Source organism: Tamandua tetradactyla, chromosome 8 (assembly GCF_023851605.1).
Source record: "Tamandua tetradactyla isolate mTamTet1 chromosome 8, mTamTet1.pri, whole genome shotgun sequence".
NCBI lineage: Eukaryota > Metazoa > Chordata > Mammalia > Pilosa > Myrmecophagidae > Tamandua > Tamandua tetradactyla.
In genome coordinates this window covers 69,959,354-69,975,559 of record NC_135334.1, presented here as the reverse complement: position 1 = coordinate 69,975,559, position 16,206 = coordinate 69,959,354, and the positions used below count along the sequence as shown (strand labels likewise).

Below are 16,206 nucleotides of genomic sequence, written 5' to 3'. Positions count from 1 at the left end.
CAAATGTCATCTGCCCAGAGAGACCTTCCCTGACCACCTGATGTAAGCAGTCCGCCTCTGCCCCCCCCACCTCAGTTTCTCTGCCGTGTTGTCCCATTTATTGATTCTTTAGTACTATGACGTTACCTACTCATCAACACATTCACTATTTGTCTCCTTTGCTAGAATGGAAGTTCCGTTAGGGACCATATCTGTTTGTTCATCTCTGTATATCCTGTGCCTAGATTCAGTGGCTTACACATACAAGGCACTAAAAATGTATTTGCTGAGTAAATAAGGGCTATGGGAGCCTAGAGGAAGAAGCCATGACTGCCTGGGGAGATGAAGGAAGGCTCCCAGGAGGAGGTGACATCTGGGCTGCCTTGAAAGGTGAGTAGGCATTTCTTGATCAGAAGTATGATTTAATACCGACTGGTACCATCTTTGTAATTTGCTCCTATTTTGTGCCAAATGCCATGTCAGTCACTTAACATATATATATATAATTTTATTCAAGTTTCATCAAAGCTTGACTGGGTAGGGATTATCATCCCTATTTCACAGGTGAGATAACTGAGGCTGGGAGAGGTTCAGTGACTTGCTTGAGGCCCCTCAGCTGGTGGGGGCTGAGTGGGAACTTGACCTTAGTGGTGGGATAGCTGTCTTACAACGTAGGAAGGGGAGGTGGGGGGAGGGGACTGGTCTGATTCTGGTAATGAAGGCCCAGAACCTGCTTACTGCCCATGTGTGTCATCTCATTCAAGCCTCACAATTGGCCCTTTAGGGGGAAAGTTGCCCTAATCCTACAGGTGCATCCCAGGCACCAGGGTTTGGCCTGCAGTAATCTTGGGCAGTGAAAGGAGCCAGGCCTGGGTTCAGGGGCCACCCACAGGACACAGAGGGGGTCCTGGAGCCATACTCCTCCATCCTGGCACGGGTTGGGTACTCTGTACTCCCATCTCGGATCTCGCGTCCTTGCAGTGAGCGGTGGAGCTGCTTGTGTGGAGGGTAGCGATGCAGGCGGTAGAAGTGGGTAGTTCAGGGTTGCAGTGGGGCAGTGGAGATCCATCCAGCCATGTTGATACCCCCAGGGGCCCATCACTGTGCTGCATGGCGCTTTCCTGTCACCCCGAAGGGTGGTCCCACTAGAGGGATCTCCCTGTTATTCCCGCCATGGTACCCGCTAGGATCTCAGAGAAGCGGTGACCCTGCCGCATTGCACGGGTCCCAGGTGTGGGTGCCGGTGTGGGAAGATGGAGTGTAACCCACTGAGGGCCTACGACGTGCTGGATGCCATGGATGGTCTCTTTAAACCTCAGCGCTACTAAGAACCATTACTGTTCCCATGTTATAGATGAGAAAACTGGGATTCAGAGGGGTCAACTGACCAGCCCAAGGCCACTGAGCAGGTTAGTGACAGAACCTGGCCTGGACAGACACCCAGGTTTCCTGGCTGTGTTGGAAGAAGTCACTGGCATGCATGGGCATTGTACTCCACAGGGGCTGTGACCAATGGGATTCCATATAATCCTCACACCAGGCCCTGCAGCATGGGCCTTATTTTCCCACCTTCTGGATGAAGAAACTGAGAATCAGCCATAACTTTCTTTAGAGCTAGCCTGGAGGTCTGCCTGTCTCAGGCGGTCTGCCTTGTGTCCTGCTGACATGTCCTAAGCATGATGCCTGGTACCTAATAGGTGCATAATAAACACTCATTCAAAGGAAGTGGTCTAGAGGGTGCTCTGGTGTTTAACAGCAGAGGTACTGGTGTCTGATACGCCTGGTGGGAGTCCTAGCTCTGCCACTCCCTAGCTGTATGACCTCGGGCAAGTTACTTAACCTCTCTGAGCTTTGCTTTCTGCAACTGTAAGATGAGGATGATAACAGTACTCATCTCACCATATTGTGGTAAGAGTTAAATGAAGTAACCCATGGTACTTGGCAAATAATATGTGGTCAAATGTGATGGTTAGGCTTACGTGTCAACTTGGCCAGGTAATGGTGCCCAGTTGTTTGGTCAAGCAGACATTGGCTTATTGTGAGGACATTGTGTGAATTGAAATCTTCAGTAAGTTGATTATGTCATGGCTGATTACATCTACAATCAGCTGAGAAGATTGCCTTCAAGAATGAGAGACAAATGAGACATCAGTGGAAGGCTTTAAAAGGAGAACTGATGACTGCAACCCTCAGAAGAGAGAATGTCCATCTCTGCTTCAGTGGCCAGCTTCTCCCAGGGAATTTGTTGAAAATCTTCGGAGTTCCCAGCTTGCAGTCTGCCCTGCAGAATTTGGACTCATGTATCTCCATGGTTGTGTGAGACAATCTTATGAAATCTCATAATATTTACAGATATCTATGTAGGTTTTGCTTCCCTAGGGAACCCTACACCAATAAATATTAGCTATCAATAAGATAAGGTAAGTAATTCAAGGTTACACAGAAGAACTGGGATTTGAATTTATGTCTCTGTGGCTTTAAAGCCTGATTCTTTCCATTATGTCATACCCCTCAAGGCCAGGGTGAACTGCAGTGGTCAGGGAAGACTCCACAGAGGAAGGGGTCTGTGGGAGATGGAGGGGAGGCCTCGGTGCCAGACTGAAGGGTGAACTGCCCTGAGGAAGGCGGGGAGGATAACAGGGAGAAAGCCAGGGAACCCCCTGGATGAGGTGCAGAGCAGGCCAGAGAACACTTACAAGCAGGGCAGATGCTCGTAGCCACCATGACCCTTCCAGTTTCCCCGGGGTTCTTCTCTGCTCTCTCCACTCACCCCTGCAGCACCCACTCAACTTCTTACCCCCTCGCCTGGCCTTTCCTACCTCTTTCCTTTTGCTCAGGCTGTCCCTCTGCCTGGCATGCCCTCCCTCCTCTCTGCCCGTGGAGCCCCTCCTCATCCCTTAAGTCCCATCTCAAAGCTCGCCAGGTTCTCCAGGAGCACGAGTCCCAGCTCCCTGGGCAGAAGCCACGCTTCCTCTGTGCCCCCGAGGCACTGTCACAGCACCTCTGACAGCACATGTTCGCTGCACTTTTCTTTCAGATGGTTCTTGGGGATCTTTTTTTTTGGATACGCTATGGCGAGGTCATATTTCATTGTTTTTCAATATGAATATCCTGCTATTGCAGCACCAGTTGTTCAATTTTAGTGTTTTTTTGGGGGGGGGTGGGGGGCGGTGGGGAAGCGCGTGGACCGGGAATCAAACCTGGGTCTCCTTTATGGTAGGCAAGAATTCTACCACTGAGCTGCCCTTGTATGCCTGGCTCTTGGGGATCTTTATCCTTTGCTACATCTTTTTGTCATCCTTCTTCCTTTCTCTCACTGTGACCTGGACAGGCCTGCTCGGTGGCACCACACTCGAGTTTCTAGGGTCTCGTTTGTGATGGGTGCTACGTTCACATGGCCAAGCCCGGAATCAGAAAGTGTTTTTTCACTAGATTACACTCAGAGAAGGAGTCAGCTCGCTTACTTTCTTTTTTTAAAAGGTTTTCCGTGTCATCCCCCCATTACCTGATGGTATAAGCCAGAGATCACAAAGGCAGCAGGGAGCGGTGTGGCGGTGCGGGGACGGAAGGGGAGTGCTGAGCGCACCTCAGGATTTATCAAGACATGAGTTTGATGCTGCCATCGCCGAATTCCATTGTCAGTTGAATTCACAGCCCTGCTAGGTCTTGAGTGATATTTAGGGCGCTGATTTCACGGTGTGCATTAAAACGAGGACATGTGGCAGAAGTCTGACGATTCAGGGCACCCTAAGCCCCTTGCCCCGTGGACCCTCCTTCCCAGCAGAAGCCGCTGCCCGATGAGGCTGCAGCTGCCTTGCCTGGACAACTCGAAATGACCTTGCTTTGAAAGTTTCCTTGCAGAGCATTTAGTTTATTTCCAAGTAACAAGTCACTCTGTACATAGTGGCTTACAACAACCATTTGTTATTTCCCACTTCAGCTGGCTGGGCAACTGTGCTGTGGTGCTGCCATGTGATGGCATTCAGCTTGGCACTGGCTCTGGGAGACAGCTGGGTGCACAGGCCTCTCTCCCCACGTGGTTGTGGGTTCCGGGCTTCTTCATAGCACGGTGGCCTCAGGCTTCCGAGAGGAGGAAGGCAGGAGCTACCAGCCTCTCAGTGTCCTTCCATTCCATTTATCCATCAAAGCAAGTCACAGGCCAGCCTATACTCGAGGGGGCATGAAGACTCCACACCTTGTCGGAAGGAGCTGCCAAATATTGTGGACATGGTTTTCAATCTGCCCCATGTTGGAAAGCCATTTCTCTTCAAGCCCTTCTCCTGTCATCTGTAGACTCTTAACTGGGCTTAGATCCTTGCCTGCCTCAGGAGACTAATTCCAGAGTCAAATATGGGAGGAGAAGGCATGCACTTCTAAAGAATTGAAAGATTTTGCTTATTTATTGCAGCAAAAATGTGGATAATACATGTAGGAATGCTCTCTGTGAGTGCTAGTCCGGGGAGAGAGGAGCATAGTATTCATTGAGCTGAATTTGTTGATAATGGTAGATTTAGCCCACGTTCTAGATGCCTGTGCCAGTTGGAGCAGCTAAGAGTGGTTTTCATTGTTTGCTTAGCTGGTTGCCTGAATCTTGGATTCAACCGAGGCCTATGCTAATTGAACTTGAAATGCCAGAAATTCCTTAGTTTAATATAGAGGAACCCCCCAAGGGTTAAGGGAGCCAGGAATGTTGAGGTGGATTCATCCTGTGGGGTGGATGCCCTGAGCCCCACATCCCTAACTTCCTCTAATAAAGCCTGGAAGACACTCCCTTTCCCGAGGCATGAAGAATGCATTTGTGAGGGGAGCTTCTCTGGAACATGATGCCGTACGTGTTCTCCGTGGGCCAAGAGAGCTGTGGAAGCCACTGCCGTGGAAACGGGCTCAGCAATCCTACTGGAAACGATGGGCGCCATGGGCGGCAGGGACCAGCAGCAGCCCCTGGGCACCAGGCCTGCCGGACCTCAGGTGGGTATCAGAAGAGTCTGACCCACAGATGTTATTTTGGTTTGTTCAATGCTACCAGAAATGGGTTGGCTTTTATAAAGGGAGTTTATTAAGTTACAAGTTTACAGTTCTAAGGCCATAAAAATATCCATACTAAGGCATCCAGAGAAAAGATACCTTGACTCAAGAAAGGGTCGATGATATAGCTTTTACTATGTGACCGTGTGATTGTGAAAACTTTGTGTCCGATGCTTCTTTTATCCAGGGTATGGACAGATGAGTAAAAAAATAAGGATAAAATAAATAAATAAATAATAGGGGCAAAATAAATTGGGTAGATTGAAATACTAATGGTTAATGAGAGGGAGGGGTAAGGGGTAAGGGATGCCTGAGTTTTTTTCTTTTCATTTCTTTTTCCGGAGTGATGCAAATGTTCTAAAAATGATCATGGTGATGAATACACAACTATGTGATGCTATTGTGTGCCACTGATTGTACACCATGTGTAGACTGTATGTGTGTGAAGATTTGTCGATGAAAATATTTGTTTAAAATTAAATAAAAGGAAATCAAACAAAAACTGAAAAAAAAAAGAAAAAGAAAAAGAAAGGGTTGATGATTTGGGGGGTTTCTCTGTCAGTTGGAAAGGTACACGGCAGCATCTGCTAGCTCCTCTCCCAGCTTCTCATTTCAGGTGGGGTTTTCTTTCTGTGAAAGCATCTCTCTCTGTGTTGGCTCTGAAGAAAACGTAAATGGTTCCCTCTGAAAGGACTCCAGTAGTGACCTGCCTGGAGTGGGTGCAGACACATCTCCATGGAAACCACCTAATCAGAAATTCCCACCCACGATTGGGTGGGTTACAGCTCCATGGAAACAACTTGATAAAAAAGATCCCACTCAACAATAGTGAATCAGGATTGATGAACATGGCCTTTCTGGGTACACAACAGTTTCAAACCGGCACAGATGTCTATAGCAAAGGCTAATTGAACAAGGACCAAATAGGGCCAGAGGCCATGTGGGGCAGCCCTTTAAGGTCCTTCTTCCTCTGTATAAAAGAAGAAACAGGATGAAACAACAAACCAGCCCCTCCAGGTCTGGTAAGTAGGAGCCTTACTGGAGCCATTATGGAGAATCTCAGTCCCTCACCAAAGCCTCTTGAATGAGAGACCCGTACCCTGCAGGAAAGACCCGTCAGTAACCCACACGTACATGCTGTAAATCTTCCTTGTAGCCTCCCATAAAGAGTCCTGGGCCAATTGCCAGAGGGCTGTGCTCCATGGAAAGGGAAATGCACACTTTTCAAGGATTAGTGGACATTGGGTCTACCTAATGCTAATTCCTGAGGTCGCAAAGCCGCTGTGTAGGGGCTCAGATGGGTCGGGTGATAATTGGAGCTCCCACCTAAAGCCACGCATGGTGTGCCTGGTGGCACCCTGCATTCATCCTGCAATTATTTGCTTAGTCCCGGGGCGTATAATTGAAATAGTCACCCTCAGCAACAGGCAGAATCTGTTCCTCCAGGGCTGTGGAAAAAAGGCTGTTGTGGCAAAAAGGACCAAGTGGATGTCCCTGGAACTTCCCCCCTTCACCAAAACAAGAAGCCAAAAGTAATGTTGTGACTCGGAAAGTCACAGAAATTTGTGCCATCATCAAAGACTTAAAAGATGCAAGGGGCGTTTCTAGCACATCCTGGTTAACTCACCTGTTTGATCTGTGCAGAAGGTGTAGGTCTTGGAGAATGACAGGGAATTATCACAAGCATACTCAGATGGTAACTCCACTGCTAGTCTAGGTGTGGTCTTTTTTTAAAAAAATTTTAATTTTTTTTAAAATACCATAAAACACCAAATGCAAACATTCTTAACTTTTGATCATTTTACTCTACATACGCAATCAGTAATTCACAACATCATCACGTAGTTGCATATTCATCATCATGATCATTTCTTGGAACATTTGCATATATTCAGAAAAAGAAATAAAAAGAAAACAGAAAAAAATTCATACATACCATATCTCTTACCCCTCCCTTTCATTGATCACTAGCATTTCAATCTAAATTTATTTTAACATCTGTTCCCCCTATTATTCATTTTTATTCCATATATTTTACTTGTCTGTTGATATGGTAGATAAAAGGAGCATCAGACACAAGGTTTTCACAATCACACAGTCACATTGTGAAAGCTATATCATTATACAGTCATCTTCAAGAAACATGGGTACTGGAACCCACCTCTACACTTTCAGGCACTTCCCTCCAGCCTCTCCATTACATCTTGACTAACAAGGTGATATCTATTTAATGCATAAGAACAACCTCCAAGATAGCCTCTTGACTCTGTTTGGAATCTCTCAGCCATTGACACTTTACTTTGTCTCATTTTGCTCTTCCCCCTTTTAGTCAAGAAGGTTTTCTCAATCCCTTGATGCTGAATCTCAGCTCATTCTAGGATTTCTGTCCCACATTGCCCGAAAGGTCCACACTCCTGGGAGTCATGTTCCCTGTAGAGAGCGGGAGGGCAGTGAGTTTGCTTGTTGTGTTGTCTAGAGAGAGGCCACATCTGAGCAACAAAAGAGGTTCTGTTGGGGGTGACTCTTAGGCCTAATTTTAAGGAGGCTTGACCTATCCTTTTTGGAGTTAAGTTTCATATGATCAAACCCCAAGGCTGGGGACTCAGCCTATAGCTTTGGTTGTCCACACTGCTTGTGAGAATATCAAGAATTCAACTTGGGGAAGTTGAATTTTCCCCCTTTCTCTAGGAGTGGTCTTTTGAAAGAAGTATATCTACATGTTTTTGTTACTTGGTGTGAAGCTATTTATCTGGAAAACTAATTTTTCTCTTCCTGGATAGAGAACACAAGAACCAGTTTTCTTTCTCTTGGACAGCAGTACACCTTTTTCTAGTCTGCATACTTGCCAAATTTCAAATTAGTTACAATTTGTTACAAATTAGTCCATGGGGACTAATTTTGGCTGTCCTCCCCCATTCCAAAAGACATCAGGACTGTCCACTACTACTGACTATGGCATGTTGCCCGGATTTGGAGAGTGGGAAATAGCAGGCAGTTTAGATATATTGAAAAGATTCAAATGTGCCTGAGAATGGGCGATAACTTACATGAGAATATGGGGGCCTGCTATTTGAGGGAAGTTTCTGGGTGTTCAGTGGTCTGCATCATGCCAGGAAAGACTTTGCAAAGTGACAGACAACTTGTTGTGCCTTGTGTCCCTTACTGGTGTTAAAAGAAGCACAGCACTTGTTGGGTTTCTGTGTATTTTGGAAGCAACATTTGTCACATTTGGGTGCGCCACTCAGATGCATTTGTTGAGCAATCTATAAAACTTCTAGTTTTGAGTGAGGCCCAAAGCAAGAGAAACTTCCAGAGGATCCAGGCTGAAGGGCAGCTCTGCCACATGGCCCTGATGACCCAGTAGATCCAAAGGTGATTCTAGCGTGTGGAGGAGATGGGGAGGAAGTTTGAACCCATGGCAGACCCTGAGAGAAGAATCACAGTGGAATACTCTAGGATTTAGGAGCAAAAGCAGCTATTCTTTGGCAAGCGATTTTTCTTCTTTTGAGGTAGAGCTCTTGCTTGTTGCAGGACTTAGCTGAGAACAGCCCCTGTGTGGGAGGCACCCAGTGACTGTGAAAGTAATGAATGAATGTCATACACAACATTCTCTTTCCCCCAGGATACCTGGGGCTGGATGCGTTTAGTGATTGCTAAATGAAATGTCAGCATTGTGCGTCTGAAATGAAAATACACTCTATTTCTCCTCTTTCTCACCCCAGCCTCCCAGGCCCCATCACTAAAATTGAGCTTCTGTTCCATCTACTCCAGAGCGTCTGCAATTGCTCAGGTCACCAATATTCTCTTTATTGCTAGTGCAATGGACACTTAAAAAAATACCTATTTTTTGAAATATGGAAAATTTCAAATATACATGAAAGTTGAGAGAAGAGTTTAATGAACTTCCGAATACCCATTGCAAAACTTCTATAGGTATCAACATTTTGCACATTTTGTTTAGCAGACAATATTTTTTTATTAGAGAAATTATAGGTTTACAAAAATATGCAGAAAGCACGGGCTCCCAGATCCCCTCTTCAAGGACAAATTTTAAAATCCTAATATTAGGGAAGCACTCATGGTACCTGATCTTCTTGACCACTTCTTCCTCCTTGGTGATTTCCCCAGGGCGACACCCTTTTCTGGTTCGCTTCTGACCCCGGTGCTGCTCTACGGCAGACTCCACTCAGGGCCCATGTCCTCCGCCTGTCCCTTAAAGGGGGCTGGGTTTCTGTGGGGGTCCGTCTTGGACCTTCCATCTCTCACTTTTCACACAATTCCTGGGTAAACTCACTGAGGTGGCTTGGAGTTATATACCCCAGAAAAACATGTTCTTAAACTTAATTCATTCCTGTAGGTGCAAAAGCATTGTAAATAGGACCTTCTAAAGAGGGTCTTAATCCTATTTCTGGAGGCCTTTCTGGGCAAGTCACAGAGAGAGAAGCTGGAAGTCAACAGAACCCAGAGGAGAAAGGAAAAGACACCATTATGTACATTGCCATGTGATGGAAAAGCCAAAACTCCAAAGATTGCTGGCCAACCTGAAGATATCCACCCCAGGAGGAAGCAAACCTTCTAGCTGCTGAAACTGTGAGCCAATAAATTCCTATTGTTAAGCCAACCCACTGTATGGTTTTTGTTTTAGCAGCCGAGAAACTAAAACACTCACCCTCTCCCCTGGCCTCACATACCATCTCTGGACTGTTGAGGCCGTATCTCAATGAGGTTCCCATCTCTGTCTTCAGCCCAGACCTCTCTTCCAGGCCTAGACCTCCAGTGTCTCCCAGACAACTCTCCTTGGTTGTCCCAGAGGCATCCCCCACTCAACATGTGCCAATTTCAGCTCATCTCCCTGCCAAAACCTGCTGTTTCCTGTATTCCCTTTCTTCCATTCAAGAAATATTTATTAGATGCCTAATAGGTATAGAAAAAAAATTTAAGATTTGGGAAGCAAAAGAAATTACTGCTATAGTCAAAACAATGGACAATAAGTGCTGATGAGATAAAGAGAAACTGGAACCCTCATGCATTGCTGGTGGGAATGCAAAACAGTGCAGTCCTGATCTACCCAGAACCAGATCTAGGCCCCTGGAGGAAGTTAAACTGGATAACCTGAGGTGGAGAGAGCAATAAAATGCAGGTGCTTTGGCGGATGAAGGATCAAGTGGCCTGACCTGTGGAGGGAAGGTGTGTAGAACAGGCAGGGACTGGGAGACTGGATTGCAGTGCCCCAGATGCTATGGCTGCAGGGGTGCCTGGGAAAACTGGGCATAAGCATCACGACCTGGGAGGCTCTGGGAGCATCCCGGGTGAAGAAGGAGTGGGGCTGCCAATGCCCCATTGGCTTGGGCTGGTTGTAGCCATAGTGACAACCTCTGCACCTCTTGTTTTCAGGATGGACTAAGCTGACAAGCTCCAGGCAAGGTTCCCAGAAGATGACTAATATTAGAGTTCACACTACCTCTGACAATGAGGGGGTTGCCAACTAGATTTAATAAAATAAATGTGGTATTTCTTACACCCTGAGCACCATGATGTAATTCATAGATAGAATTATACATTGTGATTTGTGTGAGATAAGAGAGGATGACCACAGAGTTAAGTTGGATATGCATAATATTTATTTAGCAGGTAGAGGGGACAGGGTCTTGTGACGGGTAGAATGTGAAGGGTGGAAAATTAGTGCAAAGCATGATTTCCAGGTTTCTGGATGAGAACTGTGTCTCTAAAATGCATTCCCCACCCTCTTCTCCACAACAAAGAGTCCGGAGGTATCACCCGCTCCGGTCTGACCAGGCTCCTGCTCCCTACTCTCTATCCACAAAGATCCCACTCCCCCAAAGTCATAGGTGTCGAGGCAGTGAGGTACACCCAACAGGAGTTAAGGGAGGGAGGGAAGTCCTTGGGTTTCGAGGCCAGGGAAAGCTGCTCTTTCAACCTGGCCTGGAGGCTCAGGCAAGGGGTGAGCCTCCAGGCTTGGAGGTGCGCTAGTGCACGTTAGCCAAGGGCTGCCAGCTGGGGTCGCAATCTCTGGCTGTAAGATTCTGCCAAGACTGTGTTCCAGTAGCCATGTTTCTTGAAGATGACTGTATAATGATACAGCTTTCACAATGTGACTGTGTGATTCTGAAAACCTTGTGTCTGATGCTCCTTTTATCTACTTTATTGACAGACAAGTAAAACATATGGATTAAAAATAAATAATAGGGGAACAAATGTTAAAATAAATTAAGTAGATTGAAATGCTAGTGATCAATGAAAGGGAGGGGTAAGGGGTATGGTATGTATGATTTTTTTTCTGTTTTCTTTTTATTTCTTTTTCTGAATTGATGCAGATATTCTAAGAAATGATCATGATGATGAACATACAACTATGTGATGAAAAAAAGAATGTTCATATTGTATGTTGATTGGTTTTATTAATTAAAATTAAAAAAAAAAAAAGATTCTGCCAAGAGCTGAAACACCACAAGTCCGCCACCCGGAGTCTGGGTGTCAATGCGAGCGGGTTCTGGGAAGGGGACACTGGCGCCACCCCCACCCCGCACACTTCCCCCCCCCCACCTCCGGCCGCACGTCCCCCCTGCTCCCAGCATCCTCAGCGCGTCCCCAGCCGCAGCCAGGCTGCTCCGCGCAGGCCCAGAGGAAGGGACACTATTTCCGACCGACCAGGACCCATCCTCTCCCCTCCCCCAGGCCGGCCTCCCTATCAATGCCAAATGCGGCTGCTTTCCTTGATTCCGGAGGAGGCTGGGGACGGCAGGAGGGGAGTTGGGAGAGGGTGGAAATGATGGATGATGGGTTGTGATATGGCTGAGGGAGGGAAGAAAGAGGCCATGGATGAAGTCTCTATCTGAGGAGACCCAAGAGAGACGAATTCATTTTCTGCCTTCCCCTCCTCCAGCCCTGGGTGGGAGGTCCTGAGCTGACCACTTTCCCTCACTGGGCCTTCTTTCTCAGCAACCGAGAGCTGGACTTGATGCGACCAGAGTGGGGGTCAGTGTCGGCCTTGCAGCTCCACCTCTGAGCTGGAGATTTTCTACCTCAGGATCCCTCTAATCATCAGGATCATTTTACAAATCAGGAAATCGAGGTAGCTGGCGCTGGGCTGGAGCCTGGCTCCCAAGGAGAACTTGCCAAATGCAATAGCCACTTCTCAGCCCTCGTCTGCACTATCACCTTCAGCTTTTGACACTATCTCTCCTGGCACCACAGGCCCCTCGTTTTCTCCATACAGCTCTGGGCCAGCACTTCTCAGCTTCCTTTGTGCACTTCTCTACTTCTTAAAAATCTCCAGGGCCTTGAATTGTACCCACGTGTCTCCTTCCAATCTGCAGGCTGTCCCTGAGGGAGCCCAACCTCCCCATGTGAGGCTTCAGTGCCAGGTTCCCTTCCCCACCCTCTCTCCACACAAATGGCGTTGGACTCCCAGACCTTCTTTCCAGCCGTTCAGTCTTCAGAGCTCCAGCACAGGCAATCAGTGGCCTCCTGGCCATCTCCCCCAGGATGTCCCCAATGCCTGCAGACAACTTTGCTTGGCATCTTGGAGATGGTACCACCATCTGACTGACCTGGGGGCACATGTGTGCCATGGGACCAGGTGTGTGGGTCAGAGGGAAAACTGAAAGGAGGAGGGATGTGGCTATATGCATAAAACTTTTTAGCCTCAGTGTGGCCTTTCTTGTCCGTAGGTCCCTGATCTATTAGAACTCAGATGGCAGCAATCTCCAAGGAGCTGCTTTTCTGAGGCTAGAAAGAAACCTCATAATGTGTGTGTGTGTGTGGTGGGGGGTTGGTAGAGAGGTAGTTTGTAAGGACAGAAAACCCTGGTGCTATAGTAAGTGGGGTGAGGAGATAGGCTTAGATTGGTTGGATGGGAAGGCTTGCTTGGAAAAGTGGACTACTTGGAAGTCATCAGTACTTTTCTGTGATGATTTTGCTTTAAGCACCGAGCTGAGCATCTTTAAAAGGGGGCTGTTAAGAGAGACCTTTGAGAGAACTTAGCATCCACAATGGGGACCTGGCACTTAAAGGATTGGGAATGTTCCTTGGAAGACAGCTTGAGTCGGGGGGGGGGGGCGGGGGGGGCGGGGAAAGTAAAGCCTCCCCCACCCCCATCCCTGGTCTCCTGAAGACTCTAGGCATGTTTTTAAAGGGGGAGGACTCCATGTGGCCTTGTGATCCACACTAATGGGATCCTAGTTTGGCCCAAGGCTAAGTGTCAGCTTTGGTGACAGCTTCTCAGTTTTCTTCCCTACTGTCTGGTTGCAGTTCTCAGTAAGCCAGCCAGCTCCACACTTAAGCCCCTGAGTGTAGACTACCTGGCTCCTGCCCCCTCCCTCCCTGAAATCCCAGTTTTCTGTCCCAGAGACATGCCATACTCCTTGGTCAAGCCCTCATTGTAAACCAGGTTCCTTTCATTCAAGGACTTCCAGAGGGTGGCCTTACCGTGGCCCTCTAGCCACCTTGTCCCCATCCACCCCCTGCCTGGACTATCCAGCATCCTGTCTGACTTACTGCCACTTCCTCTGGGAAGGCTTTCTTGTTTCCCCCCACCATGGACTCTCTCCTCTTAGAGCCAGGCCTTGCGTTCACATGTCCTAGGGTCTCATCCTGTACCACATTTTATTGTGCCTCAAAACTGGGACTTGTTTACCACAGTGAGTGGAATACCCAGCACTGGGCTTGGTACAAAGTAGGTGCTAAGGAAAAGGCCGCTGCATGAATAAATGAATGGAAGTCCTCAGGCATTTGTTTTTAAGCGAATGTCAGAGCTGTCTTGGATACTGAATAAGGATCAGCGAATGTTAGGTTCTATCCTCATAGGTGTCCTGGGACTTTTACCCAGGCATAAATTTTCTGGTGTTCTCAAGAAGTTTGGAATCTAGATGAGCTTTAAGATCAGTTGTTTATTATCCTGGGCCTACTAGGTCTCTGCTCCTATTTCTTCTGCAGGCTTGAACTGTGACCTGCCCAGGGCTTAGCCTCCTGGGATTTGTCACCTCTTGCTAGGCTTTCATGGGATCTAGCCATGCCTTGTCTTGCCCCATGGTTTCATGATGGGGTCCTGTCTTCAATCTCCTAGCCTCTCCTGCCCACTCCTATCACATGCTGACCACTCATAGGAGCCAGTCATTTCTCAGTCTCCTGTGTCCCAGTTGGGCAAATGTGAGCTCTACATGCCCACTGTCGAATGTGCATGGTACGTACATGTGTGCACGCATGCACACACACATACATACACAAATAGAATCAGAGTCACGACTGAGTCAGAGTGACCATGTTTATTAGATTCCAGCAAGACTATACAGTACGTGTTTCATGCAGATTAAATATGTTTCTTCACTGCCCCTGGGAGGGGAGCACTTTCACTGCCAGCTCCTTCCTTGGCATGCCAAGAGGTGGGCATCAAGGGGAGCCTTCAATATACTCCACATGGGGGACAGTTGGGATCATGACTAAGGGTGGAGGTGAGGCAGTGGGCAGCTGTGGGCCTTGGGGACCTTGAATTTTCAGAGGGTCGGTGACCACAGAACTTTGATCTTTTGCTGGTGCTGGCCCCAGAGGATCTTGATCTTTCAGAGGCAGCGGGATTATAGGAAATTCATTCTTCAGAGGTTCAGGAACCCCAGGACTTTGCTTCTTTGGAGGCTCTGGAGCCATGGGACCTTGATCCTTGACAGGTGCCACAACCACAGAATCAGGGTCTTTCAGATGCTCTGGGGCCACTAAACCTTGATTCTTTTCTGGTTCAGAGAGTGCAGGACCTTGATTCTTTACAGGTGCTATCACCATGGGACTTTGAGTCTTCAGATATTCTAGGACCATGGGGCCTTGATCCTTGACAGGTGCCGGGAACAAGGGACTTTGGGCCTTCACAGGCTCAGGAGCCATGGGACCTTGATCCTTCGGAGGCTCTGTTAGGATGGAACCTTGATTCTCAGCTCTTGCTGGGATAATAGGACTTTGATTCTGTAGAGGCACTGGGACCACGGGGCCTTGGTCCTTGACTGGTGCTGAGCTCATAAGACCTTCATTCTTTAAAGGCTTAAGGACCACATAATCTTGATCCTTAACTGGTGCTGGGACCATGGGCCTTACATCCTTCAGAGGCCCCTTGACTACCAGACTTTGATCCTTTGGAGGCTCTGGGACCATGGGACCTTGATCCTGTGGAGGCCCCAGGACTGCAGTGCCTTGATCCTTTGGAGGTTCTTGGATCACAGGACTTTGACCTGTCAGAGCCCCTGGGACTATGGAACTTTGATCCTTGTCTGGTTCTGCGGCTACAGGACCTCGATTCTCTTGTGAATCACCAGCAGGTTGGACCAGACTCCTGCAAAGGAAAGAGAGGTGGTCATTGCAAAGGCCAGAGCCCAGGCCAAGGGTAGGGCAGAGCACAGATTGCCTGATAGGTCTTGCCCTAGTGGAGTCTGGGCAGGGTGCCTCTTGCTAGAGAGCCAGGAGGAGAATCTGATTTCCATGTTCTTAGTACAGAACGTGGGGTGGGGTGAGGGGCAGCCTCAGAAATCAGTCATTCAATGTGCTTGCCAATTGATTATAACCTGCACGTGGCACAGAGGGCAGGGCCCTGGTGGCAACGGCAAGACTATAGCTGGACTCAGAGTCTTCCAGTGGGCATCCCTTCAGTCCGTCTACCCCACACTCTCCCCAGGCCCCTCCTTCTTCCTCCAGGATAGCTGAGCCCATCTTGGGAGCCCCTTTTTAGCTATCTACTCAGATGACCCCACGGACCAGTGTGTGCTTTCCCTTTCCCAGCAGCTTCCAAAGTCCCGCCCCTTCCCCTGACTGCCATTCCCCTGACTGTGGGAGGGGCAGAAAGGAGGCAGTAGGAATGTCCCCTCCAAATCACCCCCACAAGAAGAGGAGTGTTTTATCATAGCATTGTTTAGAACTGGTGGCACATGGTGAGAATAGAAAAGCAGACTGTATTTAATTTGTTTTACTATTGCTTTTAAATTCTCTATAGACAATGAACTCTCTTTTGCCTATGCTCCCATCGCCTCCCCCTGCCCCCCTCTGGTGGGTCACTGGCAGGGACTCCCCTTTCAGGAAGTGAAGAGGCCCTGACTACCTTATTCCATGCCCATTTCCTATTTTGCCTTCTACCCTCTCAATATTCTCCTCAAGCCATGCCCTCGCTTACTCCAAGACTCCAGGGCTTATTTCCCTGCAGCCAAG

General features: G+C 48.0%; 1 protein-coding gene across 1 annotated transcript in view; it reads right to left on the bottom strand.

Moving 5' to 3' along the window:
- Nucleotides 1-14,273: 14,273 nt before the first annotated feature.
- MAP6 (microtubule associated protein 6) overlaps nt 14,274-16,206 on the bottom strand; it is a 103,959-nt gene continuing 102,026 nt past the window's right edge. The window contains exon 4 of the mRNA XM_077113544.1: nt 14,274-15,340. Coding sequence (XP_076969659.1) covers nt 14,413-15,340 — 928 coding nt within the window. The 3' untranslated portion in view covers nt 14,274-14,412. The remainder of the gene's footprint in view (nt 15,341-16,206) is intronic.